The sequence below is a fragment of the Conger conger genome, chromosome 6 (genome assembly GCF_963514075.1).
Source record: "Conger conger chromosome 6, fConCon1.1, whole genome shotgun sequence".
NCBI lineage: Eukaryota > Metazoa > Chordata > Actinopteri > Anguilliformes > Congridae > Conger > Conger conger.
The window spans coordinates 37,523,853-37,551,796 of NC_083765.1; the positions used below are offsets into that span (position 1 = coordinate 37,523,853).

A 27,944-nucleotide genomic window follows, 5' to 3' on the forward strand; every position below is an offset into this window, starting at 1 on the left:
CAGTTAAATACAGTTGCCTCACCTCACCTGGTTTCGTGGGTCTGAATTGGTTGCTGAAATTAAGCCGAGAACTAAAACCAGCACACCCTGCGGCTCTCCAGGACCAGGAGTGATCACCACTGATATAACATCAGACCCACATTAATCTGTGTCACAATAAACACATTCTCTCATGCTCTGCAACAGACAAACACACACACACACACACACACACACACACACACACACACACACACACATATTTTCTCTTGCACTGCAGTTGAACAGTGAAGAACAACAGCACTAGTAATAGTGCCAGGACTACCAGGTTCAGCACAGTTGTCTTTTTGCAGTAACTTTACAACAATTGATGAAAATACAAGTAGTAAAATGACAGAAAAAAAGGAAACCACACCGACAATCAGAAGATGGAAAACCTGTGAAGAGGCTGTGTGTCACAGAGAACTATGGGAATTGAAGTGTAGAATAGACCTACAGTGGCTGCCAACACCATGGGTCGCTGCTAAATCCACCAAAAATCGAGGAAATCGTAGATTGCCACTTTTAGTGCTGAAAAGCACCAAAAATCTGCAAACACTGTGTCCCTCCAGGACTTCAGTTTGAGATGAAACTACGTGTCAAACTGCTGTCCTGGGGGGACAAGGTTTTTGGGTTGTTCTCGGCAACCAACCAAAAAATCAACCTATTTCCTTCCATGGCACACAGATTCTCATGACAACGTACTGATGTTGATGTGCAGTTTACAGTAGGCCTAAAAGTTATTTAGTGGTTTTAATTAAATTATATGCATTTTAATTACATTTCTGCCTTTTATGAATGGGAATTGTTCATTTAAGTGTTTATTTATTCAGTAATTTGATCCTTGACCTTTTTTAAAAAGGATTTTTCACAAGGCACACCAGACCTCACCTGACAGCACACCAGAGTGCTGCAGCTAGGAAATGCTGCCTGAAACCATGTGCCATTGGCAGCACAAAAGCAATCAACTGACCAGTAGGGGGAGCAGTTTCTTATTGTTGATGCAAGCTAGGCACTGAGGACCAGACCTGAGTCAAAAACGTAATTGTTTTGGATCCAAATACTTTTCTGTGCTTGATTGATCTTGCCTGGAACTAAGAAGACCAGAAGGGAGAGGATCTTCGTTGCGGCCTATGTCTTGGGGCAGAGTAACACCTGGTAGGTCTTATATAATGCTTCATCTTCTATTTTGTTCTTGAACTGGGCCTTTATTTTTCCTTATCTTGAGCATTTGGACATTATATTTGACTTGTTTCCAGGAAATTGGGTTTGTTGTTTCATATTTTTAAGAACGCAAGAACACATAATCACAAGAAAATGCCATTTATCCCAGCAACGCTTGCCATGTTTTCTGCTAAGATTTATTATGCATATTGTTGCCATTGTTTATTGAAGATGACCAGTGCACAGTACTGTATATTGTACTGGAGTCTGACTGTATTTCAGTAAGGACAATATACCTTCATGTAATTACTATCTGAACAGAAATACAATTATTTTAATCTTTGCCTTCGAATCTGGGCTCCCATTGCTGACTAAGCTCAATCTTCAGCAGCAATAATTACCACAGATGCCACTGTTTTGCATAATCAACATATCCTATCAGGAAAAGCCTGGAGGCTGTAGAAACAAACCAATTAAATCTTATCGGTCCATAGAGTCCCAGCAAAATGTATGCAGAAGTAGTAATTCTGTAAAGCTGTGAGTCCACTTCTTTTAATACAATTAGTATCAAAATTTCACTATGTGGTCCTGTATGTAAATACTGTATACCTCCACTCCCAGTGGGCTATCACACCACTCTCATTACAAAATGTCATTAGGCTACTGGAGAGTATGTGGATTTCAGTTTTCTGCCAAACTACCATGAACAATAATAACAGGGACATAGACAAATGAGATTTTAATGTTAATTTTATACCCCTACCCCTTAACAGGCTAGTGTACAGGTCTACCTAATAAATTTCTCACTAAGTGTACATTTATATTTAACAATTAAATGTACTTTTAATATTTCCAGTTATATTTAACATCTACATTTTACATTTAGGGTGGCATGGATGGGGCAGTGGGTAGCACTGCCGCCTCACAGCAAGGAGGTCCTGGGTCCGTGGGCCGATGGGGACATATGAATATGCACCAGCCTTTTCTGTGCTTTCTCTGGCATGAGTGGCAGTGTAAGGACAAAGAGGGAAGGAGCCCTGTGTGTCTGGCGCGCACCATGGATAAGAGCATCTCCCAAATGCTTGGAATGTAATGTAACGTAATGGTAGCAAAATGGTGGGGAAAGATGATGGAAAGGCACAGTACATTACTGGTATTTACATGTATGCAAAAATGCATTGGTGTATTATACAATGTATTAATTCACAGACCTTTATGAAATTTAAAGTATCATATAATAATTATATTATGAAATTAAAAATACATGAGCAGCCATATAAAATGTGAGCATCACATTTTCAAAACAAAAGCAAACTTTGGAAATAATTTGGAAGTTGACATCCATGTAACCCTGTTGGACTTCGTGGTTGAAAAGGAAAAGGAATTGATGTTTGAAACGACAACGTCGCCCTCCAGTGACAACCCCAAGTACTACTGCGCCTGAATTGATTAATCAGGAATACTGCAGTTGCCAACATGCACTCGGCAAATGGGATTTAAATCTCGATATGTACGTACATTTGCAATAATATTTTACATACAGTACTTCATGGGGAAAAAAACTGTCATTGATCTTCGAGATTATGCATTTGCATTGTAAAGTATAACTCCATATAAACGTTTCAATCGCACAATGCGTGTATCCAGACATTGTCTTCCCAACACAGGCGCTGACCGTGGATTGTTTTAAATTCGTTGACAGGACGATCAATATCATAGTATAGCTTATATAAGCGGATAGTTGTTCTGTTTTGTTTTAGAACGGAGGAAACCCTGGAGCACGAAGTCATTTTGGTCACCGGAACTCAGAGTTTGTTTACATCCGGCTCCAGCATGTGGTGTTTGAAGTCGCTGTAAAGTGACGTTTATACAGTGAGCCCGGGCGGGGCCGGTATATTGGAAGATTGGCTGTACATATGCCATGTTCTCTGTCCACGCCTTGTGATATTCCTGATCCTTCGGGTTGACAGTCATGTTCGTGGAAGCTAAGTCAACACAGTGCCTCTTTTATCCATTGTGACGCTGCAACTGATAGCGAGAATTGGTTAAGTTCTCCTGATTCTTGGGAACAACTCATAGATTGGTTGATAGGTCGGTAGATTTAGCTAGCCTGTTAACGAATGAAAACACATTGATGTACCTTGCTTTCTAACTTGACAGCGTGGGGTATACAACTTGATTTGAAGACTGCTTGGTATCCGTTTGCCTGTAATATATGTTATATTTGATAGATAGCAAGCTGGCTGGTTACATTGATTGAATCAATTGTACAGTAAATGTTACAGCTCTCTGGCCGATGACATCGGGGTTTTGTTATTGGAGATTTAGCTAGCTAGTCGATTCTCAGTTTAACAATGTCAGATTCTGGACCAGCACCTGGTTCGGTGGTAGCGGACCCGCAACATTCACGGAAACTACTCCGGGCTCTTCGCACGTTCTGGCAAGAACAATGCTTTCAAGACGCCGTTCTGGTCATCGACGGCGAAGAGATCCCCGTTCAGAAAAACATACTGGCAGCGGCTAGCCCGTACATAAGGTAAGTACACGCTGTACCTACGTAATGCACACTCGGCGGGCTGTTTTGTCTCACAGTCTGAAATAATTTGTGGTTATGACGGTGACTGCATGAGAGATCGATTAGAACTTCTCGGTCCTGTTCACCCGCTGTACATTTTACACGATTGGTAGCAAAATTTCAGTAAGGTTTTCACTTAGAATAATACGTTTCTATGTTTGTCATAGTCCTGCTATCTGCTTTTGGTAATATTCAAGAGTAACCTGCTAAACAGAGGCTCCGGTAATACTAATTGTAAACATGCCCCAGCTTGAGCAGTATTAATATAACGTAAGTCATTATTATGCAGGTCGGGAAAAACACTGCAACATTAACCGATTTCATCTGGTCTAAAAGGCGGCGTGCACATTTATTGCAAGTTTTTACACGTCGCTGCGCCCAGTGGCGTTCTCCCTAGGGGAATTTTTGGGTGAGGTTCGACTGGGGGTCCTTCCAGGTTTCTCACCCTGTTGTCAGTCTCCAGCAGTTTCATCCGGTTGCTGAACCCGCGTCACCCTCAACTCAGATGCGCGGGGATAGATAGGGGGAGCGAGTGTTCCTGGAACGTGCAGTAATGTCAGACACGACGTCAACTAAAATCACACGTGAGGGCACCTGAGGCAGGTAGTTCTTAGAGCTCCGAGGCGTGTGCTCTGAAGGGTGTTTGGGTGCATTGTTGGGGCAAGCAGGGAAGGATCAGTCTTTGGCATGCATCCATGCAGCAGGCGCCCGTGAATAAAATGTGATTGTACTTGAAGTACTTCTCCAAAGGGGTAATTTGTGGCTGCTATAAACTCCTTTCTGAAGTGTTGTTAGCACCTACACTGTGCAGATGTTTTAATGTTGTGGCTGCACTGCTTTGGCTTCCTGACATAATCATTCTGCTTCCAGTGTCTGTGGATCAGATTCAGGCCTACCCAAACTCGTTCCTCATCACCCCAACTTTGCATACTGGTTTTCCTTCTGGCCTTAACTGTCATTTGTTCATTGTAATGACCTGCTAGTTCTTACTATGCTAGAATGTACCTATAGACTTGGATGTCTTATGTGAGTCTAATTTATTCAGGTTACAAACACCAAGGTTTATTGTATATCTGACCCAGTGCTGCTTCTCTGTTGTCTTCAGGTTTAAATGCGGTTTTTTTTTCTCCTTTCCTGTGTGGCACTACAGCCAGTAATGCCACCCTGTAGAACTGCCAGCGACACTTCACATTGGCACAGTCAGACTAAGATCAGTACTGGAACAGTGAGAATTCATTACCAGATTCATGTGTGCATCATCACACATTGAAACCTTGTGTTTTTGCAGGATCAGCATACCACTAAGACTTGTAGTGCAAAAATCTACCTTAATTTACTGTCTCCATGGCCTAACCCACCATTAACCTAATTGGTCACTCATCATTCCTCTCTCTTACTACAAGACAGTGGTGGAAAATCCAGGTTCAGAAAGTAAAAGTCCCCCCCAGTATTTTGTTCCAATCACCTAGATTTGCTAATTAGCACAGTTTAGCCAGGGGGTATAGAACTAATCAGCTAGCTGAGTTCATAGGTGGGAGAAACACATCACAGGACCATTCCACCTCTCTAAGAAAATAATAATAGCTTTATTAATTAATTAATTATCCTAACCCGCTTATCCTGAACAGGGTTCCAGGGGAGCTGGAGCCTATCCCAGCATACATTGGGCAAAAGGCAGGAATACACCCTGGACAGGTCACTAGTCCATCACAGGGCACATACACCATTCACTCACACACTCATACCTACGGGCAATTTAGACTCTCCAATCAGCCTAACCTGCATGTCTTTGGACCGTGGGAGGAACCCGGAGTACCCAGAGGAAACCCACGCAAACACAGGGAGAATATGCAAACTCCACACAGAGAGGCCCCGGCTGATGGAGATTCGAACCCAGGACCTCCTTGCTGTGAGGCGGCAGTGCTACCCACTGCACCATCTGTGCCGCCAAATACTGGCTGTTTTCAGAACTTAATTAAACAGACTTATCACATAAATGTGTGGACAGTTAAGGAAAGAATATGAAAGAAAACCATGGTAAAAAGGAAAAAAACTGAAGTAATAGTAATAACAATAAAAAATGCTGCTCTAAGTGCTATAAAATAATACATGCATATACCCATGCATAAAGTACATCCAAGTAAATATTGCTAATAAAATAGGATTTGGAGAAAAATAATAGGGGTTAAAAATAATAATCGTTTTTTTTTCTAATTTTGTCTTTTAAGTGGTTTTACAAGAAGACATGGCTCAGTGTGCGTGGTTCAGCAGTAAGTTACTGTGGGTCGTGGTAATTCAGTGGTGCTGCTGAGAGGCCCTCTGATATACGGCTGTTCCGAAACAATAAAACCCCACAAGAATAAGTGTTGTCAGCCTGCATTCAGAGAAATGTGCCTAAGCTTTTATTAATCAAATAACAAAGCTTGAGTTTAAAGCCCACATTTTTGACTGGGCACCTCTCCACCCTTCAAACTCAGTGTTTGTAAATGCATTTCTGCAAAATAATGTGATTACTTCCAAATTTTGAATGTAACCTATGTACTTAAATCCAAAATAATTTAAATACTTTGGGGTCTGTCCTGGGGTACATGCTGTTAGTCCTGTTATAATTTATAACAATGCTAGAGAAGCTTGGCAGAAACCACTGGCAGACATACTCTATGGCCCAATTGTAGAGACCACAATCAGGCAGCCTCATGGATTCAACACTCAATGAATTTTGTTGGAATATGCTGATCAAATTTGCTGATCAAAACAATGAATTGGTCTATGGGTATTGGAGTTTTTGGTCTTGCATCAAAGGTCTTGCCACCTTATAACTTTATTAAGCCAATGTTTGGTTGTTGAAGGAAGAAAAACAATTGATTATACCCACTTTCAACCAAGTGTAAACATTAGATCCATCGATGGCCCTGGACCATGTGTACTGAACTTAATGAAATTCAAAAAAGCATTTTTACACATTTTTAAGGTTTATGGGGCCCCCGTGGGAAAATGTGGAAATACCTCAGTAAGTTTGCTCAGTGGCATCTTTGTTAAGTTTTAAGAAAATTGGATGAACGTCAATGAGTTTACATGATTGACCACACCAAATCTAAAGTGAATTGGCTCACAGCTCCCAAAGTTATTGGCCGATATAGCTGGTTTATGGTTTGCTAGTATGATTAGGTAGACTAATTCTACGTATTGTATCTTATTTGATGGAAATCAGTCAAGAAACAAAAAAGCCTTCAGGAAAAATAGTCCCAGATATAATGCAAAATAGCATCAACAAAAGAATTCTATATACAGCACTGTGCAGAAGTTTTAGGCACCCTAGACTTATATATATGTTTATTTTTTTGTGTGTTAGTATAAAAGAACACATTTGAAATTTCCAAATATTCATTTTATATTTATTCAGATTACATTTTACAGAGACATTTTTGTATTTAATTTTAAAAAGTAGCACATTTCTGTAAGCAATTTACTACTTTTTACATGAAAACCTGATTAAGGCTGTCTGAGATCAGAAGCAAGGAGCCAACCAAAATCTGCAGAAGAACTGTAGCAAGTTCTCCTACATTACATTAATGGCATTTGGCAGACGCTCTTATCCAGAGCGACGTACAGTTAATTAGACTAAGCAGGAGACAATCCTCCCCTGGAGCAATGCAGGGTTAAGGGCCTTGCTCAAGGGCCCAACGGCTGTGCGAATCTTCTCGTGGCTACTCCGGGGATCGAACCAGCAACCTTGCGGGTCCCAGTCATGTACCTTAACCACTACGCTACAGGCCACCCTACATGCTTGGAACAACCTACCTGCTGATTGTCTTAGCCAATGCTGTCCTGCAGTTCTATATCTCAGAGAAGTGATGCAGTTTTAACACCAAAGGGTGGTCACAAAAAATATTGATTTGATTCAGTTTTTAACTGTCTGTATAGGATGTTATACAGGTGCCTAAGACTTTTGCACAGTACTATATATATATATATGGCAGACCTTCATGATCTATGACTATGACATGCATACAGGTGCTTCCAGGGAATATTCACTCAAAATCTGATGTGAATTGGACAATGGGTGTGGGAGGTATAATTTTTAACTTCAATTGAGGCATTTCATGTTGCCTTTATTTCACACATTTGTGATGACTGTGCCAATGATTTACTGTCTCACTGGAAATTGAGAAAATGTATGGAAAATAAATTAAATAAAACCATAGGAAAACAATAGGGGCTTAGTCCTATGGGCTTAAACTCCTAACGAAACAAAACTCAGACACTGTAGCAGCCACTGCCCTGCGGACATATGAACAGCCAGTGAGTAGTGATGCCAAGTATTTATTTGTCTCTGTGCCTGTGTTTGTTCATAGAACAAAGCTGAACTACAACCCACCAAAAGAGGATGGTTCTGTCTATACCATTGAACTGCAGGGAGTTTCTATGCCCACAATGAAACAGATCCTGGATTATATCTTCAGTGGAGAGGTACGTTTGTGCGTATGTGGGTCTGTGTGCATGATTACCTCACGAATAAGTGGCCGTGTGTTAGCAGTGATGGCTCGTGTCAGTCTTAATGTCATCCACGCATCATCCGCTCAGCCATTTTCAATGGTCAAATTGTATTACTGACTTCTATCCCCCCCCACTTTTAATGGGCTTTATTATGAAAAGGTTTGGGAACCCCTCATTTAGGATGATGTGGGCTGGATGAGTTCTCCTTGAGATTATGGTTGAAGATTGTGTCATCATGTGCATGTATGTATGTATGTATGCATGTGTGCTTGTGTGTGCGAATATGTATGCATGCATGTGTGTGGGCTTCTGCATGTGAATGTACACAGAGACATGTATATGGGGTAGTGTGGTGGTCATAAGCAGGAGGTTCTGCTGCCCCATGCTGGCCAGCCTCTCTACGCGGAGTTTGCACGTTCTCCCCATGTTTTTTCATGCGTTTACTCCGGGTACTCCGGGTACTCCACACTCAAAGACATGCATGTCAGGTTAGATGTATTCCTGCTATTGCTCTTCACCAAGGTACTGCCCTCAGAGCTGGAGTTGGTCCCTGAGCGCTGCACTGTAGCTGCCTACTGAAACTTGGATGGGTCAAATGCAGAGGACAAATTACCCCACGTGGGTTCAATAAAGTATGTCTCATCTTATCTCATCTTGTTTTATCTCATGTTATCTCATGTGTCTGTCTGCACAGATCACGCTGAGCGAGGACACCATCCAGGACGTGGTGCAGGCCGCAGACCTGCTCCTCCTGACCGACCTGAAGTCGCTGTGCTGCCAGTTCCTGGAGAGCTGCATCACGGCGGAGAACTGCATCGGGATCCGTCTCTTCGCCCTGCACTACTGCCTGCACCACGTCCACCATGCCGCCACCGACTTCCTGCAGACGCACTTCCGCGACGTGGCCACCACCGAGGAGTTCCGCGAGCTGCCCTCGGACCGGCTGTGCGACCTCCTGGCCATGGAGAAGCTCAACGTGGGCAACGAGAAGCACGTGCTGGAGGCTGTGGTGCGCTGGCTCCAGCAGGACCCTGTGGGGAGGCGGGTGAGTGGCCCTGGCCCCCATGACGCTCAACGCTGCCACAGTTTATGCATATGGACCCACCGTGTGCTTTGCTTCATGTTCCTAAGGTGGACAGTTCTGCGTTTCCCTTCTGTTGAAGCCGGAACATTCCAGTATAATTCATCAGACAATTCACATAGCCTCTTGGCCAATGGGATAGACTCTCTAGAAATGGATAATCTGTGCTGTAATATTCATTTTACCAACGGGAATGAGCTATAGTTAGACAAAGGGGAGTATGGGAGGAACATAGGAGCTGAGTATCTGGCATAATATCTGATACGGGAATAGGTTTGGCGCAGTTTGTAGAGCAGCTGAAAGCCATATACAGCCATATACATTTTTGCCCATTATTGCATATCACACTGAATAGTTTCAGATTTTTAGACAAAATCTAATAGTAATGTGACAATAGGTAAGATTCATGTTTTTAGTTGTTTTAGTGACATCTGCGTTGGTAATTGCAGACTGTCACCTTTCAAATATCGGGTGTCACTTTGTTGTAACGCAATTCAATATCCACAAAAAAAAACTAAGCCAAAGCCTCTTGTATCAAGACTAGCTCAATTTATAATGGTGTGATGGGTAGCGAGTGAATGGCATTTAAAGTTTTCAATTGCTAGCAGGTACAGGGCTGCCTGCATTGGTTGAGTGATATATTGCTAGACAAATGAGCAAACAACAAGTGACAGAAAATAAATCCCCATAGCATTAACTATCTGTATGTGCTACAGTGGGCTCCAGAATTATTGGCACCCTGACTGCCAATTCACAGAAAAATTAGCCTGCACTGTTTTCGATTGGATTGAGGTCTGGTGTTTGAGATGGCCATTGCAGAACATTTTGTTCTCACAGAACCATTTCTGTGTGGATTTTGAGGTATGCTTTGGGTCATTGTCTTGCTGGAAAGTCCTCCTCCAGCTAAGTCCCAGCCTTCTGGTAGGGCCAACCAGATTGCCTGATACTCGGTGTAATTCATTATACCATTGATTTTTTGATTGAGTTCACCTGGACCTCTGGAATTAACAAAACATCACTGACCCTCCACCAAATTTCACTGGGTATGACGCACATCTCTTTTTGAATGCTGGAGGGTCGCTTCGGTTCCCTGCACCAGCCTAGAGGCTGAAAATAGCTAATGCAGAGATATTTATAAGGAAATTATACATTACCTACAAATTGCCAATCATAAAAGGTATCACAAAAGAAATGTATTCTTATGAAAAAAAATACATATTGTACTTTTTAAACAAAGGGAAACTGGGTAAACACAATACATATTTTAATTTTTTTAATTTCATTTATAAATATTGTATATTATATACAACCTTAATTTATTCATCAACCACCCATGTGAATAAGTAATTGTCCCTTTAGTTTCTCAGTCAACACATTTAATTAGATAATTATAGTAATAATTAGATGATTAGTTTCACCATTAATTGGATAATTAGATTCAGCTGATTGAACACCCTTCCCAGATCATGGCCTTGTTGTCGGAGAAGGGCTTGCAAGCTTTTATGATCCCCAGAGCTATGTCGTTGGAGGCTTATGGTCCCTGCTAGCGTCTCCCAAGGCAAAGTGGTCTGGGGTGAAGACCCAGATGAACATGATCCAATTGACCCTCACTAAATGGTCAAATTGAATAAGATCCAGTTCATGCTGCCTGGAAAAGGGTTGCCGAAACCCATCCCTGGAGCCAGGCCTGGGGCTGGAGTCTGCAGGCAAGCGCCTGGTGGCCAGAAGGACCACCATTCGGGCAAGGTTCAGTGGTGCCAGGTGCAATGCCAGTCAGGCAGGGGTGCACAACTCCAGTCCTCGGGGGCCAGTCTGTGTATTGCTTTTTGTTTCAGCCCATTGCCTTTTTCTTAATTTGCTGACAGCTCTATAAATTACCTGGGTTCAAGCCTGTACCTGAGCACAGTAAAATCATTAGGATATACTTGCAGTCTTGCAGCTGTTGCCATTACTCATACACGTCAGATAAGATAAGATATGACTGACTCAATTAAATAATTAAGACCAGAAGTTTGCACGGATTGGCTCTTGTTTTGCACCCCTGCTGTAAGGCAAAGGGCGGAGTGGAATGGACCCAGGCATCTTTTGATCAGGTGGTAGAAACTGACTGTTACCTCACTGGTGGGGAAAGAGCCAGAGTCTATGCGGGAGGTTGAGAGGTAGCAGCTAGATATAGTTGGGCAGAACTATATCCCGGCATAGTTGGTACTACGCATAGCTGGTACGGTTGTACAACTATATCTACACACAGTGTTGGTTCTGGACCCAAACCCTATGATAGAGGGTGGTCTCTCATACTAATGGCAGAGAGGAAGACTGTTATATGTTCTTATAATAATAATAATAATAAACTTTATTTATATTGCACTGGGCCTCACAGCAAGGAGGTCCTGGGTTCGAATCCCCGTCGGCCGGGGCCTCTCTGTGCGGAGTTTGCATGTTCTCCCCGTGTCTGCGTGGGTTTCCTCCGGGTACTCCGGTTTCCTCCCACAGTCCAAAGACATGCACGTTAGGCTGATTGGAGAGTCTAAATTGCCCGTAGGTATGATTGTGTGAGTGAATGGTGTGTGTGCCCTGAGATAGACTGGCGACCTGTCCAGGGTGTATTCCTGCCTTTCGCCCAATGTATGCTGGGATAGGCTCCAGCCCCCCTGCGACCCTGATCAGGATAAGCGGGTTCAGATAATGGATGGATGGATGGATATTGCACTGGGTTACAAAGTGGTGTACAGAGTAAAAGAGCAAGTACAAACAGAAACAAGACACAGGGTGATAAAATTTAAGTCAGAGCCTGGGAGACTCACCACATCACCTTTGGATTTCAGCCTAGACTTTGGAACAGTCAGCAGAGCTTTGCCCTCAGGCTGTTTGACAGGTGGTAGGGAATTAAAAGCTCAGAGTTATAGGGAGGGGCTAGACTATGAAGGGCTTCATTGTGTTATCCATAAAAAGTATGGAGTATGTGGTCACAAATTTTGGTTCTAGTTCAAATCCTTGCTGCTGCATTTTGGACAGACTGGAGGCATGCAAGAAGATGCCTATCCACTGTCTTTAGTCTTTACGTGAAACTTGGAGGGGCTTGATTTGGAGGAATGGTCTCTCATATGAACTGGAGCAGTGTTATGTTTTTGGACTTTTGTGCTGCTTTGTCCTTAACAAACCTCATATTAAAACACAAGGATGTTCATGAATGTACCTGGTACCAGAGCACCTTGGGGCAAAGGCCAGTGGTCGATTTTATAGTCATCAGACCTGCAGCCATATGTTGGGTGAAGAGACGAGCTGAACTGTCAGCTGATCGCCATCTGGTGATGAGTCGGTTCAGATGGCAGGGGAAGCTGCCAGATAGACCAGATAGTCATGACCAGTTCCTTTCTTTCTCCACACGTTCCATCTTTCCATCTCTTTGGTACAGGTTAATACTTGTTTCATCTGTTCAAAATGCTTCTTTTTTTTCTAGAACTACAGTTTTTATACACTTTTTAGCTGACTCTAACCTGACCATCCATGTCTTGAGGCTTACCAGTGGTTTCCATCTTGTGTTGAACCCTTGGAGATCATGCTTGTGTAGTCCTTTCTTTGTGGAAGTCTTTGACACATCTATGCCTACACCCTGGAGAGTGATCTTGAACTGTTTCACAATTGAAAATAGGTAATTGTGAAAACTCTTTACAATTGAAAGGATTTAATCTAATTTGTGGGCCTCATCATGGCCTGCTTTAATGACATTGGAACTTATTATTGGTACCTCACATTAAGATACAACAGCAACACACTCCAAATGCAAATGGAACACCTACAATCATCTCTAGACCTTTTGTTAGCATTCTTCTGAATGATGCAAAGACACTGTGCTGGCCAAGGAACAGCTGAGCAGCCAGTTGCCCCAATTGATTTTGGTGGGGGGCTGGGGTGTAAAAAGGGCTGTAGTTCATACACAAATCACCTGATCTACAGTTGACTGTCTGCGCTTTAACCTCTTATTCATTGTTTCATTTCAAATCCAATGTGGTGTATTACAGAGCCAAAATGGCGAACATTATCTAACAGTCCAAATACTTATGGACTGTGCCATTTGGTAAACATCTTTTCTGGTGACAGCCTTTCTCGACAGCAAATGTGTGGTCTCTGAGCCTGTGCTTGGTCAGGATCTGCCTCTGCTTTGTACCTCTGACAGAGAGGAGATAATCAGCTAATGTCTAGTCTCTTTTTAGGGTCCAATAGCAATTCCAGTATTCCAGTATTCCAGATAAGAGATCTTTCTCTTTTTCAGGTCCACATGAAGGAAGTGATGTCAGCGGTGTGGGTACAGGGACTGGACGCCGGGTACTTGAGAGAGCAGATGCTAGGAGACCCGCTGATGAGGGAGGTTATCCGGGACTATTGCCACGTCCCTCTTGGTGGGGCAGCACAGCAGGGAGAGGCCCTATTGGCCTCCTTCAAACCCCGGGGCTACTCTGAGTGCATCATCACTGTAGGGGGCGAGGACAGGACGTAAGTGGTGTCTTTTTGGGATGGAATTCATTGATCTGCAGAGATGTACATAATGTGTGTACATGTGTGCACTCACCAAGCACTTTATTAGGTATTTATTAGACTTATTTTTTTTACTTCTACTGCTGTAGCCTATCCACTTAGAGTTATGATGTGTTGTGTGTTCAGAGATGCTCTTCTGCATATCCCTGTTGTATTGTGTAGTTATTTGCATTACTGTCACCTTCCTGTCAGCTTTGACCAGTCTGGCCCTTCTCCTCTGACGTCTCTCATTAACAAGGCATTTCTGTCTGCAGAACTGCTGCTCACTGGATGAAAAAAAAAACAACTTTTTGGACCATTCTTTGCAAACTATGTTATGTCTAGGGCGGCCTGTAGCGTAGTGGTTAAGGTAAATGACTGGCATGCACAAGGTCAGTGGCTCTAATCCCGGTGTAGCCACAATAAGATCCGCACAGCCCTTGAGCCCTTAACCCTGCATTGCTCCAGGGGAGGATTGTCTCCTGCTTAGTCTAATCAACTGTACGTCACTCTGGATAAGAGTGTCTGCCAAATGCCAATACTGTAATGTAATGTAGTGTGTGTGAAAATCCCAGGAGATCAGTAGTTTCTGAGATACTCACACTGCCTGCCAACAATCATTCCACGGTAACTTTTTCCCCATTCTAAAGCTGACCCGTAGCTGCATGATTGTATGGATTGCACTGCTGTCACACAATTGGCTGATTAGATAATCACATGAATAAGTAGGTGTAATAAAGTAAAAATGTTCCTAATGAAGTGCTCGGTGAGTGTATGTATTTATTAAGGGTGTCAGAATGAGATATTGCTGATTTTGTATAATCTAGATTTCTTCATAATTAACTACTGTGGGGGATAAGTCTCAATATGTGTAGAATTACAACGATTGATAATCAAGATGTTTCTTAATGTTAATGCCCTTGAATAAACTAAGTTAAATGTAAAGAGGTCATATTGATCATAAGCTGTGAAATGAAATGAGGCTGCCTCAGATTTCCACCACTCTTCTCTCACGCTCTACTCCTCTCTCTCAGAATTCCTCTGCCTTTCTCTCCAAAATCCCCTCCATCCCTTCATCCCTGCATCTCTTCAGTGGGAACCTGTGAAGCCATTTTGTCCCAAATGGTGCCCTGGAATGGGGCATCTGTGTAATTTCTTCATGGTGAAACCAAAATACATGGCAAAAAGAATACCCTTTAATAAAAGCCGAGAATCTGCACTTCTTACACATCTAAAATTGTGGAGTGCAGAGCCAAATCAAGAGCTCACTGTATCGGCAAAGAATGAACATATTTAGGATTTTGGCAGAGGCCTTTAGACAAAGTGTCCTGTATAAAGTAAATTTAATATGAAATTCAAACCTCCACTAGAGATGGAGAGAGGCAAATTTACAATCAAATTCTTTTCTTCAGTGAGGTACATGCAAAGTAAAGGGAGGTATACATTCACCCATCAGCAGTATTACTGGCCTGAGGACCAGATTTGAGTGTTTCTGATATGTTAATGTCCCGGCTACCGGCAATCCTCAATAAATAATCATTTTTGTGTAATATACAGACTTTTGCCGATGAATTCACTCTGTAGAGATGGAGGGAATTTTTGAGAGCACGGCAAAAGGATTCTCTGTGAGAAGAGTCATGCAAATCTGACGCGGCTTAATTGCATTTCACAGTTTATGAGCAATATGACCTTAGTAAATGTAAGTTAGTTTATTCAAGTGCATTAACATTGTTAAATATGAAGGAATATAGATAATTAAAAATATGGAATTTTTTTAAATCTATCATTCAGGCTCATTTGCCTTTGGTTAGCCAGTGCAGTGCAGGTTACCTAACCATTTGTGGCTTTTTCCCAACAGTTTCATTATATATGCCATGAAACCGGTAGAGCAAGTCACAATAATTTGCCATGGAAATCTCTTCAGCATCTCTTCAGCGATGACAGTGAGAAGGCTATGAAAGTGCTGATTGCAATAGGACGAGAGAGGGAGAGCTGGAATTATAAGTGAGAGAGAAATTAAACAAGCCGTTTCCAGACTGTGTTCGACGTAGCCCCATTCTCTTAAATATGGGGATGGGGGCTTTATGTACCCAAGCCAGGGCGGGAACACTGAGAACCCATGATTATCTGTGTCCTGGGAAGACTGGACCTTGACTTCATTCACGAGTGCAATGAATCAAGGACTCTACACTGTGTTTACATTTACTCGTGCCGATTTGACCCAAGAACAATAATGTGGTAATCAGAAAAACATATTATTATTGTATTATATAATTATATATATAAAATAACCAGTGATTATAGCTCTTTTATTAATATTAATAATAATAATAATAATAAATACTTTTGATGTATATAGTACCTTTCCAGAGGCCTCATGCTCATTTGTGTCTGTAGTTACATGCCTAGTCACATGCACAACAAAGAAAACGCTGTGTAAATTACATGAACCAATGATAAACACTTGGGCAGTTGCCAACCAAGGGCACAAAGATTTTACCAGAGCATTTAAAAAAAAAAATCTTTGTCTAGATGTTTTGGGGGCAAAATCGGACCTTGGAAAAAAATAAGAAAAATATGTAGCATAGATTGAACATCAGTATATCAGCGGAAATATTTTACATTTGTTGTCAAACATGAATGGAGTCCAATGGGAAAATGGGGCTTTTTGAGTGAAAATACAAGTATCACTAGGCGGCGACTTCATATGAATTGGCGAAACCGACAGCTGGAAAGCTGGCCCCTTGGTTAGTGCAGGCAGTCACGGCACCCTTCCTATTTCCTGTCCAGCACCCGCAAGCCGTCCGCAGTGACGCGCTGCATGTGCCCGCTGTACGACCCCAACCGGCAGCTGTGGATCGACCTGGCGCCCATGAGCGTGGGCCGGACGGGACACGGAGTCGTGGCTGCGGGTCAGTACCCCGACGACTGAGCCCGCAAGCAAGGCTTACACCCACCACCCACACAAAGTCCCCCACCCCGTCCTCCTGGCCTGCTATGCCTGTTCGGTGTGGTAGACACTAATATTTCAATCTGGGATGGGGTGAAAATACAGATTGAGTATTTTTTGTTTTGTTAAAAGCAAAAAAACTAAATGCCACCAAAATAAATGAATCATCTGTAAAATGCAATCAAAATGGTGGATGCCGAGGTGGCACAGTTGATACATGACTATATGACATACAGTTTTCAAACGCGTATTTGAAATGCTTCCCGTACCTGATGACATTACATTGCAAATTAATTGTTTGAGAAATTCTTGCCTGCTTATTTCTCAGCCAGTGATTGTTTTTGTCTATTTTTCGCACCAAAGGCCCTGAAAAAATGTAATATTTAGGTTCAATATTTAATACATTCTTTTTACTGGTTTCAGTGTTGCTGAAGAAAGGAATTTCCAATGGAAACTTTGCTTTAGGTGGCTTTGGTCTAGGCTGGGACTGTTTTACTCAGTAAACTCACTATTTACTCAATATATGAAAGTCATGTTCATTGTTTGCGTGGAAATGAAATGGGAACACACAAAACCAATTACGGAAAGATCTTGCAAAACTCTGACTAACTATCATTCCACTGAAGAATGATCACAAGGTTCTAAACAATTAAGTTTTGTTTTTTTTGCATACATGACACAAATCAATAAATGATAAGTATTTTGCCTTGTCTTATCTTTAGGCATTTCTATGAAAAGCATTTTAATATGCTACAGAATCTTTCTCTCCGCATGGATTAGGATTAAGTCTAAAATGTAGGTTCCTTCGGTCTTGGATATCTGTTGGATTTATATGTGCAGTATTAAAAAAGCTGATGTCGATAGCAAAATAAACCCTCCAAACATACTGTATGTTTGTTCAGTAGGTGGTGGCATGAGGAACTGTTCTGCTGTTGAAACACTCTGTTCTGCTACACTGCTTTGGATGGAGGATTTCCTCTCTGTGACTGTTGTGAAGTCTGTGCCATGAGCGTTTTCCTATTATCAGTCAGTCATGTGACCCTGCACCCCATGCCTTGTGTCCAATCAGAGGGCTACCTCTTTGTGGTTGGCGGGATGGATGAAAACAAGACCCTTCTCAGCAGCGGGGAGAGATATGACCCAGACACCAACACCTGGAGTCCCATCCCCCCTATGAGCCAGGTGAAAGCTGCTCTTAATCCTGACCTCTGACCCTTAACTTCCAGCCCATCACACTTGAAGTCAAGAAACTGGAATTATGAGTCTTAAGTTTGCAAGTTTGGTTCACAGGTGAAGCCCTGTCAATGTACATTTGAACAAGGCGCTTCACCTGACTTTCTTCAGTGTTTATCCGTCTGTATTTATGTCAATGACGCTGGGTTACAATTTCAGTCGGGCTGGATAACTGATTTTTTGTAGTAAAAAATGCATATTTCACATTTATTGAGTTGTGGTGTCATGTACTAGACATTTTCCAGATTGGATCAGCATTTTCTCAGTACAGGTTTTGTGTAAGAGACTTGAACACACTGACCCGTAATCTACAGCAAGTGCCATTCTTAATAAATAGTATTAAATGTTTCATTTCCTGAGCACTTCAGACTAGATCTGACTATTTACTGGTTATTCGGTGGTAATAAAAGCAAAATTCAGTTAGCCAAGATTAGATTATTTAGATTTTATTTATAACATTTATATATTGCATTGTATTCTTTATATCTTCTTGATCTTAGTGTGCCGTTTATAAAAATATTTTTCTGACTGGCAGGAGAGGGTTGTGTTGTGTTGCTTTTTCTGAAAAACCAAGAGGTGACAGTGACTGTGTACAGTTCTTTCATAACCAGCAGAGGGCAGTAATGTGTACATTCCTCCAATCACCAATAGGTGGCAATAGTGAATCTATTCCTCTGATTACCAGCAGATAGCAGTGACGTGTACTTCCCCCTGATAGCCAGTGGGGGGCAGTAATTTGCATTCCTGTGATCGGCAGTACTGCGCTTTCCCTGGCACAGGCGCGGCAGAATTTTGGTATCGCGGAGCTGGACGGATTGATTCACGTGCTGGGTGGAGAAGATGGAGACACTGAACTGCTCACCATCGAGGTGTATGACCCCCACTTCAAGACCTGGAGCACCCAAGGGAGCATGACTATGGTTCGCAAGGTTAGGCCTGTCCCGGACACACACAAAGACATGCGTGCTCACACACACAAACACACAAGCACCACACCCCACACATACGCTCAACACACAAATACACACACATGCACACGCAAAATTTGGGCACCATTGGTTTAAATATCTGTTACATCGAAAGTAAACCTGAACTCTAAATTATATATGTATGTATACAAGAAGCTTGTATGTATGCAGAGATCTCAAGTTAGACCAAGTGCAATGTGTGAGGATGGTGACAAAACATTTGAGCCTCTTCTTAACCCCTCCCTCAGATTGGTTGTTATGCCACAATGAACAAGAAGATCTATGCCATGGGTGGTGGCTCCTATGGGAAGCTGTACGACTCAGTGGAATGTTATGATCCCAAGACACAGCAGTGGACAGCACTCTGCCCCCTGAAGGAAAGGAGGTATAATCGCATACATGACGCTGAATGCAATTTGTATACATACAGCAGTATACACATACTTATAGAACGGGCAGGACAAATCTTACGGTCTGATTGGTTAATTGCAGTTATAAAATAACAATATACCATTGCTATGACTTGTCTGCAGTCCTATTTAAATTATCATTCCGCAGCTAACTAGCTAGCCAGTTTGGCAGGACAGAACAGCTACCTGGCACTTTCTGCTAGCACCAAGGAACTATTTTCTTGTAAATTATTCTTGTAAAGACATCATTTTAAAAAATGCTTTCACTTGGTTTGTGACTATAGTATCTATATTTTCATATTTGGTAACCGCTTTATAAAGGCACTCCAGGACGTGGTATATTGTAATTTTATCACAGCTACTAGGGTTGTGTCCCCCCGCTACATGTCGGGCCGAACAATGCCCCTCGTGATTTATGGCTTAAATATATAATGTGTTTGCAAGCACAGGCATGAATGTATACTTGAACAATAACTTTGCTTTCAATGTACACCAATTGCCTCTCAGATACCAGAAATGCATTGGTGTGAATCAAGCTCACCTTTGCTTTGATTCAGATATGTTGCTGACAGGGTCTGTTTAATACACTCTGAGCCCTAGTTTCCCTGTGTGTTTTTAATGTGAATGTAACTGCCAGTCTGTTCTCTGAAAATGTCTGAGAACTGCTCTTGTATGCTGCAAATATATAAAGTACGATGTTTATTTTCACCTTACTAGCTAAATCATTACAGGGTGGAGGTTGCTAGCTTGCTGTCTCTGTCTAATTTTGTTTGTTCCATTTGTAAGCCATTAGAAAGCTTTATACCTTACTAACCTTAACAGAGATAAAAACAAAACCAGATAACCAGCTAGCTGCTGCCTGGTTACTATCACAACATAAACATGAGTTTTACTGCCCTTTGCTTTTCACTGCTTCCAAATACAAGAGAGCACCAGAAACAATTATGCCACCATTTTGATCAGGTCAGGCTAACAAAGTGTCTCATGAACGGAGCGATAAAGTTACCGTTCAACACTGCTTTACTGAATACACAAAATGTAGTCTTGCTGGCTTTTTGGTGGTAAACTTCTTTTACTAGGTATATGTGTTCACATCGTGGGCTGTTTTTAATGAATTTGCAGATAATAATGTTTTACTATCTTGAGTACTTTACGTCCAATAATTATTTTAAATGGAAATGAATTACACTAATATATATAATATATAATATATTTAAGCAGCTCTTTTGGCTAGAACAGTGTTGTGTAAATATAAGCAATTAAGTGAATACATTCAGAAAAGGTCATTATCAGTTATAATATACACTCAGTGAGCACTTTATTAGGTATTTATTAAACCTGTATTTTTTACTTATTGTTCTTCTGCTGCTGTAGCCTATCCACTTCAGAGGTTTGATGCAGTGTGTGCTCAGAGATGCTCTTCTACATTCCACTGTTGTAATGCATGATTATTTGCGTTACTGTCAGCTTTGACCAGTCTGGCCCTTCTCCTCTGGCCTCTCTCATTAAGAACGTGTTTCTTTTCACATATATGCTGCTCACTGGATGTTTTTTGTTTTTCGCACAATTCTGAGTAAACTGTAGAGAGTGGTGTGAGTGAAAATCCCAGGAGATCAGCAGTTACGGAAGTACTCAAACTAGCCCCTCTGGCACCAACAATCATGCCACGATCAAGATCACTGAGATCAAATTTTTTCCCCATTCTGGTGGTTGATGTGAGCTTTAACTGAAGCTCCTGACCCGTATCTGCATGATTTTATGCATTGCACTGCTGCCACACAATTGGCTGATTAGATAATCGCATTAAAAAGTAGGTGTACAGTTGTTCCTAACAAAGTGCTCATTGAGTGTATGAGTACCTTTTTTAGTCTTTAAGATGAAGTAAAGATGAATTTATAGTACATTTTTTATCCAAAATGAACAATAAAGTTATTTAATTTAAGGCTTAGTGTGTATTGACCAGGGGTGTTCTGAGAGCCTGCATTGCATTCCTTGTGTGTTTTGGTGTGTTTCAATGTTTGAGCTCTTCATTTAAGCCACTGGTTGGCTGAAGGGTCCACACATTTTTCCAACCCCTGAAATGGCTGCTCATTGAAAGGAAACCACAAAAGCCTGCAGACACTCCAGCCCGCCAGGATATGACCGTTCTGCACAGACGACCACACCAGTGGTCTGACGTCTTTCTTTTCATGGCCTCAGGTTCGGGGCTGTGGCGTGTGGCGTGGGTCAGGAGTTGTACGTTTTCGGAGGCGTCCGAAGCCGTGATTCGGAAAACCCGGAGGCCAGTCAGATGACCACCTGCAAATCGGAATTCTACCATGATGAACTGAAAAGGTCGGACTGATATAGGGCTGCACAGAGATGTGTTTTTTCTAATTAATCATGTAATACTGATTTCTAGGCCCTGAATGACACCAAGCCGTAAGATTTGACTGTATTGCTGAACCTTCTCCCTAGCGATTAGTAACATACCCCAGCCCTCTGCCTCTGCCTTGAAGGAGAATCTGCAAACAATAAAATCTTATTACTGAATTACAGTGATACTGTTGTCCCAAACAAACTGTTACAATGTTTTACAATCAGACTGTCAACCATAATGTAGGATAGGGTTGGTTGTTTAGCAACATTTTAATAGTTAGATTTGAAATCACCTTGCAGGGTAAAATCCATAGCACATGCAATAAACACCAATACAATTTGTCTCGCCTCACATATCTGCATACAATAGATCATATTGTACTACATGCAAGTTGTCTTTACAGGATTTCTCAGGTTATACACTGACAAACACTGTCAATGTTTGCTTAAAAAAATATTTTTTCTGTTTGGTTACTCTTGGGGACTGAAGTCATAACTGTTTTGATAGCATCATTACTGTGAACAAATGCCCCCTCACTTCCTGTAACTATTTCACTTCTGTCTCTGTCCCTGTCTCTGTGTCCCTGGCTGCCATACCTCTCTGGGCGACCAGGTGGATGCTTCTGGATGACCAAAACCTCTGTGTCACAACAAGCTCCTCCTTTGTGTATGGGGCGGTTGCCATTGGTGCCAGCATCTATGTGGTAGGAGACCTGGACACTGGTGAGCCAATAAAATTGCTCTTCTTCAGTCAGCTGACCCTGCTCTCTGACCATAAGTGTTCCATTCAACCCCCACATAACCATACAACCACACCCCGCCAAGCGTACCACCCAAGCCTGCTTTCCGCTAATTAGCATCGCTACAATGTGAGTAGCACCACTATAATGTGAATGGGAAATAAGACAGATGCTCGATTATGGTGGTATGCTGCTTCCAGACAATGTCTCAAGATTTTTCCTGGTTGCGTTGTAGCAATCCTCTGGCTCATGCGATAAACATTCTGGAGGTCTCGCGCTCTGTGCATTGGTACGTCCTCAGTCATATGAGGCAACCATAGAGCTCCAGGGTGGTGTGGGCTGGGACCATACAACTGCAGCACACACTGATTAAGTCAAACTGTTTTTTTGGGGGGTTTTTTAAAATGAAAACTTGTATCACCTTTCTCTAGAATCCGGCATCATGCTTTGTTGTTAGGTCTAATGATGTTTCAGACCCCACTAGCCACTAATTCACTTCCAGAAGGGCTTATTTTATTTCCACCAAAGTATACACTCACTGAGCACTTTATTAGGAGCATTTTTACTTTATTACACCTACTTATTCATGCGATTATCTAATCAGCCAATTGTATAGCCGCAGTACAATGCATACAATCATGTAGATACGGGTCAAGCACTTCAGTTAATGTTCACATCAACCATCAGAATTGGGAAAAATGTGATCGAAGTGACTTTGACCGTGGAATGATTGTTTGTGGCAGTTTGAGTATCTCAGAAACATTTTATCTCCTGGGATTTTCACCTACACTAGTCTCTAGAGTTTGCAAAGAATGGTGCAAAAAACAAAACAAAAATACAGTGAGTAGCAGTATCTGGAGACAGAAACGCCTTGTTAATGAGAGACTTCAGAGGAGAATGGCCAGACTGGTCAAAGCTGACAAGAAGTTGACAGCAATGCAAATAACCACATGTTATAACAGTGGTATGCAGAAGAGCATCTCTGGACATACAACACATCATCACTCTAAGTGGATAGGCTACAGCAGCAGATGTCTAAAATGTCTAAGTCTAATAAATACCTAAAAGTGCTCGGTGAGTGTATTCTGCTTAAATTTTAAAATAAAACATGTTATGTAATCATGGAATTACATCAATACCATTTATTGTGGCATCATATCAGCTAGTGACTTTTTAGCAAGAAATCTACAAACCACTATTATATATCCCATGTTAAAAAGTTTAAAACATGGTACTAGCTGTGTCTGTAGCTACCCCCTGCAGGTAACAGCTCTAACCCTGGCTCCCCCTACAGGCACCAGCTATGATTACGTGCGGGAGTTTCGGCGGAGCTCTGGAACCTGGCACCGCACCAGGCCTATGCTCCCCTCTGACCTCTGCCGGACTGCCTGCGCGGCTCTGCGCATCGCCAACTGCCGGCTGTTCCGGCTGCAGCTGCAGCAGGGCCTGTTTCGAATCCGTGTCCAGTCCACGTAGAGGAGCCGACCCCCTGCCTGACCGTGCCCCACCCCGCCCTGTCCAGCCTGCAAGCCCCCACCCCCTCCCCCACACATGGAAACTGCGCCTGTTACAGATGGTCTTGCACACTGTTGTGCAAATAACTACATTGGGACATGAGGAAGTGAATGCAGCTGGGCCCAGAGCCTGGACCCGCCTGGTTTGAATGGATTTCATTTCATATTGTACAATCATCTGGCCCTTTTGAGGGTGTGTCCAGACACGTTTATCTTACTGCTTCCCCTGCTGGTGGTTTGGGGCCATTACATAGGCACAGACATTTTGTTTTAGCAGCTGGTCTCTGATGCCTTTCTTAGAAATATTGCTAATTTAGTTTTATATTATTTCTGTATCCATACTCCTTGTGTGCTCTCTGTATTTAAGACTCCTGTGAAGGAGTATAATTGGTGGGAGTAAGAAAATGTAGCTTTATTGTGGGGCGGGTGTGGTGATTTAAAATAATACAGAAGACTGTTTTTTTAGGTTATGCAAAGTCAAGCTAAATATTGTGCCTGTTCCTTTAAGAGTTCAAAGGTCGCTATGAGGCTGAGGGTTGCTGAGTGTGAGGGAGTGAAGAATTGTACATAATGTTTGCTCTTCTCAAACGGTATACACACTTTTTCACTAGGGCTGCACTATGTGCATACATGAATAGCCAGTCAATGTAATTTAACATCAGTTTAAATAAATACCATTCATCGCATTTCCAGCAGTCTTTTGCGATGTGTTTATCTCACGTTCATATCTTGATGATACTAAATATATATATATCGTGAAGCCCTATTCCTCACTCGCTCACAAACTCCGCACAGTGCATACGTGTCCACAGACCCAACACATAGTATACCTATCCTTCACTGTATATGTGCACCATCACATAATACTGTACACAAACACAGCATGCACAAATTACAGAACACCATAACTCGATTACAGTTCACACAGATACACACACACAGTTTAGTGTATACACATTACAGTACAGATACCACATGGATTACTGTATACACGCATCACACCTTGAAGCACGTATTTGATCACAGCAATTGTGGGAAAGCACCGCTTCACAAAGCACTTACCCATGGTGCAACCTGTGGATTGAGTTGCTTCAATAATGATGAACTAATTTCAACCAATCAGATCTTTTCTCCGACCAGGAGCCAATGTCTCCAGCTGGTACAGTTATCCATTAATGAGGTGCTCTCTTAAATGGGCGGCGCAGAGCTCCAAGCTTTATCCGGCCCCTCGCGCCCATCACTGTGTGATCACACAGGACAGCGAGTAGTACAGCAGCACAGACATTGGAACGATTCAAAGGATTGTTTGTGTGTTTCAGTGAGTATGTGTGGCTGTGTCTGTTTGTGAGTGTTAGTGTGTGAGTGTGTTTGTGAGTGTGTGAGTGATGATGTGTGTGCGTGTGTGTGGTGTGTGTGCGCGCATGTGTGCGCGGCTACATCCCCTCAGCTTAGTGCTGTAGGGGAACAGGTGGATGGAAAGCTGCAGGTGTAGCTCTGGGAGCTGGGTGAGATGTTATCCTCGAAAAAAATATCTTTAGCTGTACCTCTGTATTAAGGGAGGGTGGAGTGAATTAAACCGTTATATCTTTGCCTGATTGTTTGAACACAGAAGTGATTTAAAAGTGACCTGTTTTCAGTTTCTGTCCCATGGTAACTATGCACTGATGTCACACTCAGGATTGTTGCAATGGAATAAACGGAATTATACTTCTCACACAAGCTAGGGGAATGCTGTTTTTTTACCACCTCAGCATTAACCAAAGTGGTGACCATAAAATTGGCTTGACTGTGACTACCTATGTCTTATTAACAATTTGATTCTGTGACCTGTGTGTATGCTGGATGTGTGTATGTGTATATGTGTGTATGTATGTATGTATGTATGTATGGGTGCACGTGTGTTTTGTGAATAAGCAGGGTTTGTGTTTGTATGAGTGTGTGTGTGTGTGTGTGTGTGTGTTCATGCATGCATATGTAAGTGGGGTTAAACAGTGGGGCAGACATGGGATTAGGACAATAGGATTATTGTGGATTATGAGGACAGAGTTAATGGTGCTCTCATGATGGGAGGTAATTCAATCAGCACTCACGTGACAGCATAGCACAACTGGGGGTTTTCAGCATTGTGAGATCTAGAGACTAATGTTATGTCACTTCCTCTTCCTGCAGCCAAGATGAGATTGTTTTGACAGTTTGGGTGAAGTGGAACTATCTCATGTCTCCACATGACAAGCAGTGTTTCAAATGCCAACACGGTTCAAAAAGTTCTGTTTCTAATTAATTGCAGGAAAATGAAAAAGACTGATTTATAAAGATATTGTTCTGCTTTTAAGGTTTAATGCGGAGGTCATGTGCTACAGCCAACTCCAAGACACTGTGGTATCTGTGAAATTGTTCTTTAAAGAAAAACACAAGGTCAGCAAATCTATTATATGCTGGTTTTGATTTGTATCAGGGAGGAGTAGATGTGTGCTTGTTCCTTCCTAATTTATCAAACTTTGTCATGTAGAAATGCACTTTCAAGTCATTCCTTCATTCAACAAACTTCAAAGAGCTGGAATTGAAACTGACATGTCTCTTTATCCAAGGGTGTACTGACTACTCCCAGGTCCCACTTTCCAAAATAAATAAATAAAACAATTATGCACAGATTTTAACAAGAAACATTCCTTTTCACAAGACCAATAACAGTGTTTAATGGATTGATTGACAGATGTATGGTTATATTTGGGGGAGTGGTGCTGGCGGAAGGAGGGGGTAAGTCTTGCAACAGACTTGTGTACAATGAAAACAGATAGAACATACCAGTATGTTCAGATGATTTCTCAGAACAATGGTGAGATGGGAAATTACTTTTTTGGGGGAGGGTGTGATTATCAGGAACAGTCAAATGGTTGTGGTGAGAGACACTCCCCCCCCCCCCCCACCAGCGGCTGCCAGTTCAGAGGAGTCAAAGGCCACAGACCTGTAGAGGCCAACAACTCGATCTCAGGGGTCAGAACGGTCCTGGGGCTCATTCCCTCTCATGTATCAGTCATGGGACTGAGTTTCTTATTTTAATGGGAAGTTGCGCACCCCATGCTGAAACTGCACCAACTGCAGGAATTGTACCATCATACTGAAATCGGTCAACATTCTGCATTCTGCCTGTGAGTCTTATTCAGTGTTTTTTTTTATTGGTGACTTTAGGGAGGTATTTTACAAAGCCAAATTGTGAAGCTAGATGGATAACTTTAGTAAATATTTAGAAAGCCGTATTAGGCAATATTTATCCACTTGAATTTCACCCAGTCTAAAATATTTCGAATATTGTATAATTCTAGTGGTGAATGTCTTTGCCTCCCAATTTGACACATTCCCCCAGTAAATGTTGTGAGTTAGCATGCAGGTTAGTGCGTTGTTTTGTGTGTGTATCTCAAGACGAGTGTTTGAGCCAATGTGTGGGTGTATGTGCCCAGCAGGTGATCTGGTTGTTTTTTTGTGTTTGTTGATCTGCATGCATATTTGTGCTCAGGTCACCCTGGTCTTTGTTCTCTTCGGTAACACTATTAACACTAGTAATAGCCACTGAAGATAGTTCTCCATTTCTATACGACCAAAGCTGCCTCTGTTCTGTGCTTAACTGCACACAATCTCACTCTCCCCACACCGGCAGGAATGTGTCTCACTGTTTTGGGACTGACGGTGAAGGGCAGTAGGGTTCCATACCCACGATCTGGCCTTTTCGCCCTCGAGTGCGCAAGCACCGCCGATCCTTTTGTCAACAGATACAGAAAGATAGGACACCGTATGAGGACTGTAAACGGTGCCTCCTCTCTCTCTCTCTCTCTCTCTCTCTCTCTCTCTCTCTCTCTCTCACTTTTGTGTGCACAGACCACATTTTCCCTATCACACAGTCAGACAGTAGCAAGACGCACAGTG

At 42.2% G+C, this 27,944-nt stretch overlaps 1 protein-coding gene across 1 annotated transcript; it reads left to right on the forward strand.

The window, feature by feature from the left end:
- The first annotated feature begins 3,050 nt into the window (after positions 1-3,050).
- gan (gigaxonin) lies at positions 3,051-25,742 on the forward strand. The gene is made up of 11 exons (XM_061245901.1): positions 3,051-3,718; positions 8,113-8,227; positions 8,949-9,299; positions 13,609-13,829; positions 16,641-16,762; positions 17,870-17,982; positions 18,813-18,962; positions 19,250-19,386; positions 21,611-21,745; positions 22,383-22,492; positions 23,804-25,742. Exons 1-11 carry the CDS (start codon positions 3,537-3,539, stop codon positions 23,983-23,985), a joined length of 1,818 nt encoding a protein of 605 aa, XP_061101885.1. The 5' UTR covers positions 3,051-3,536; the 3' UTR covers positions 23,986-25,742.
- The last annotated feature ends 2,202 nt before the right edge of the window (positions 25,743-27,944 follow it).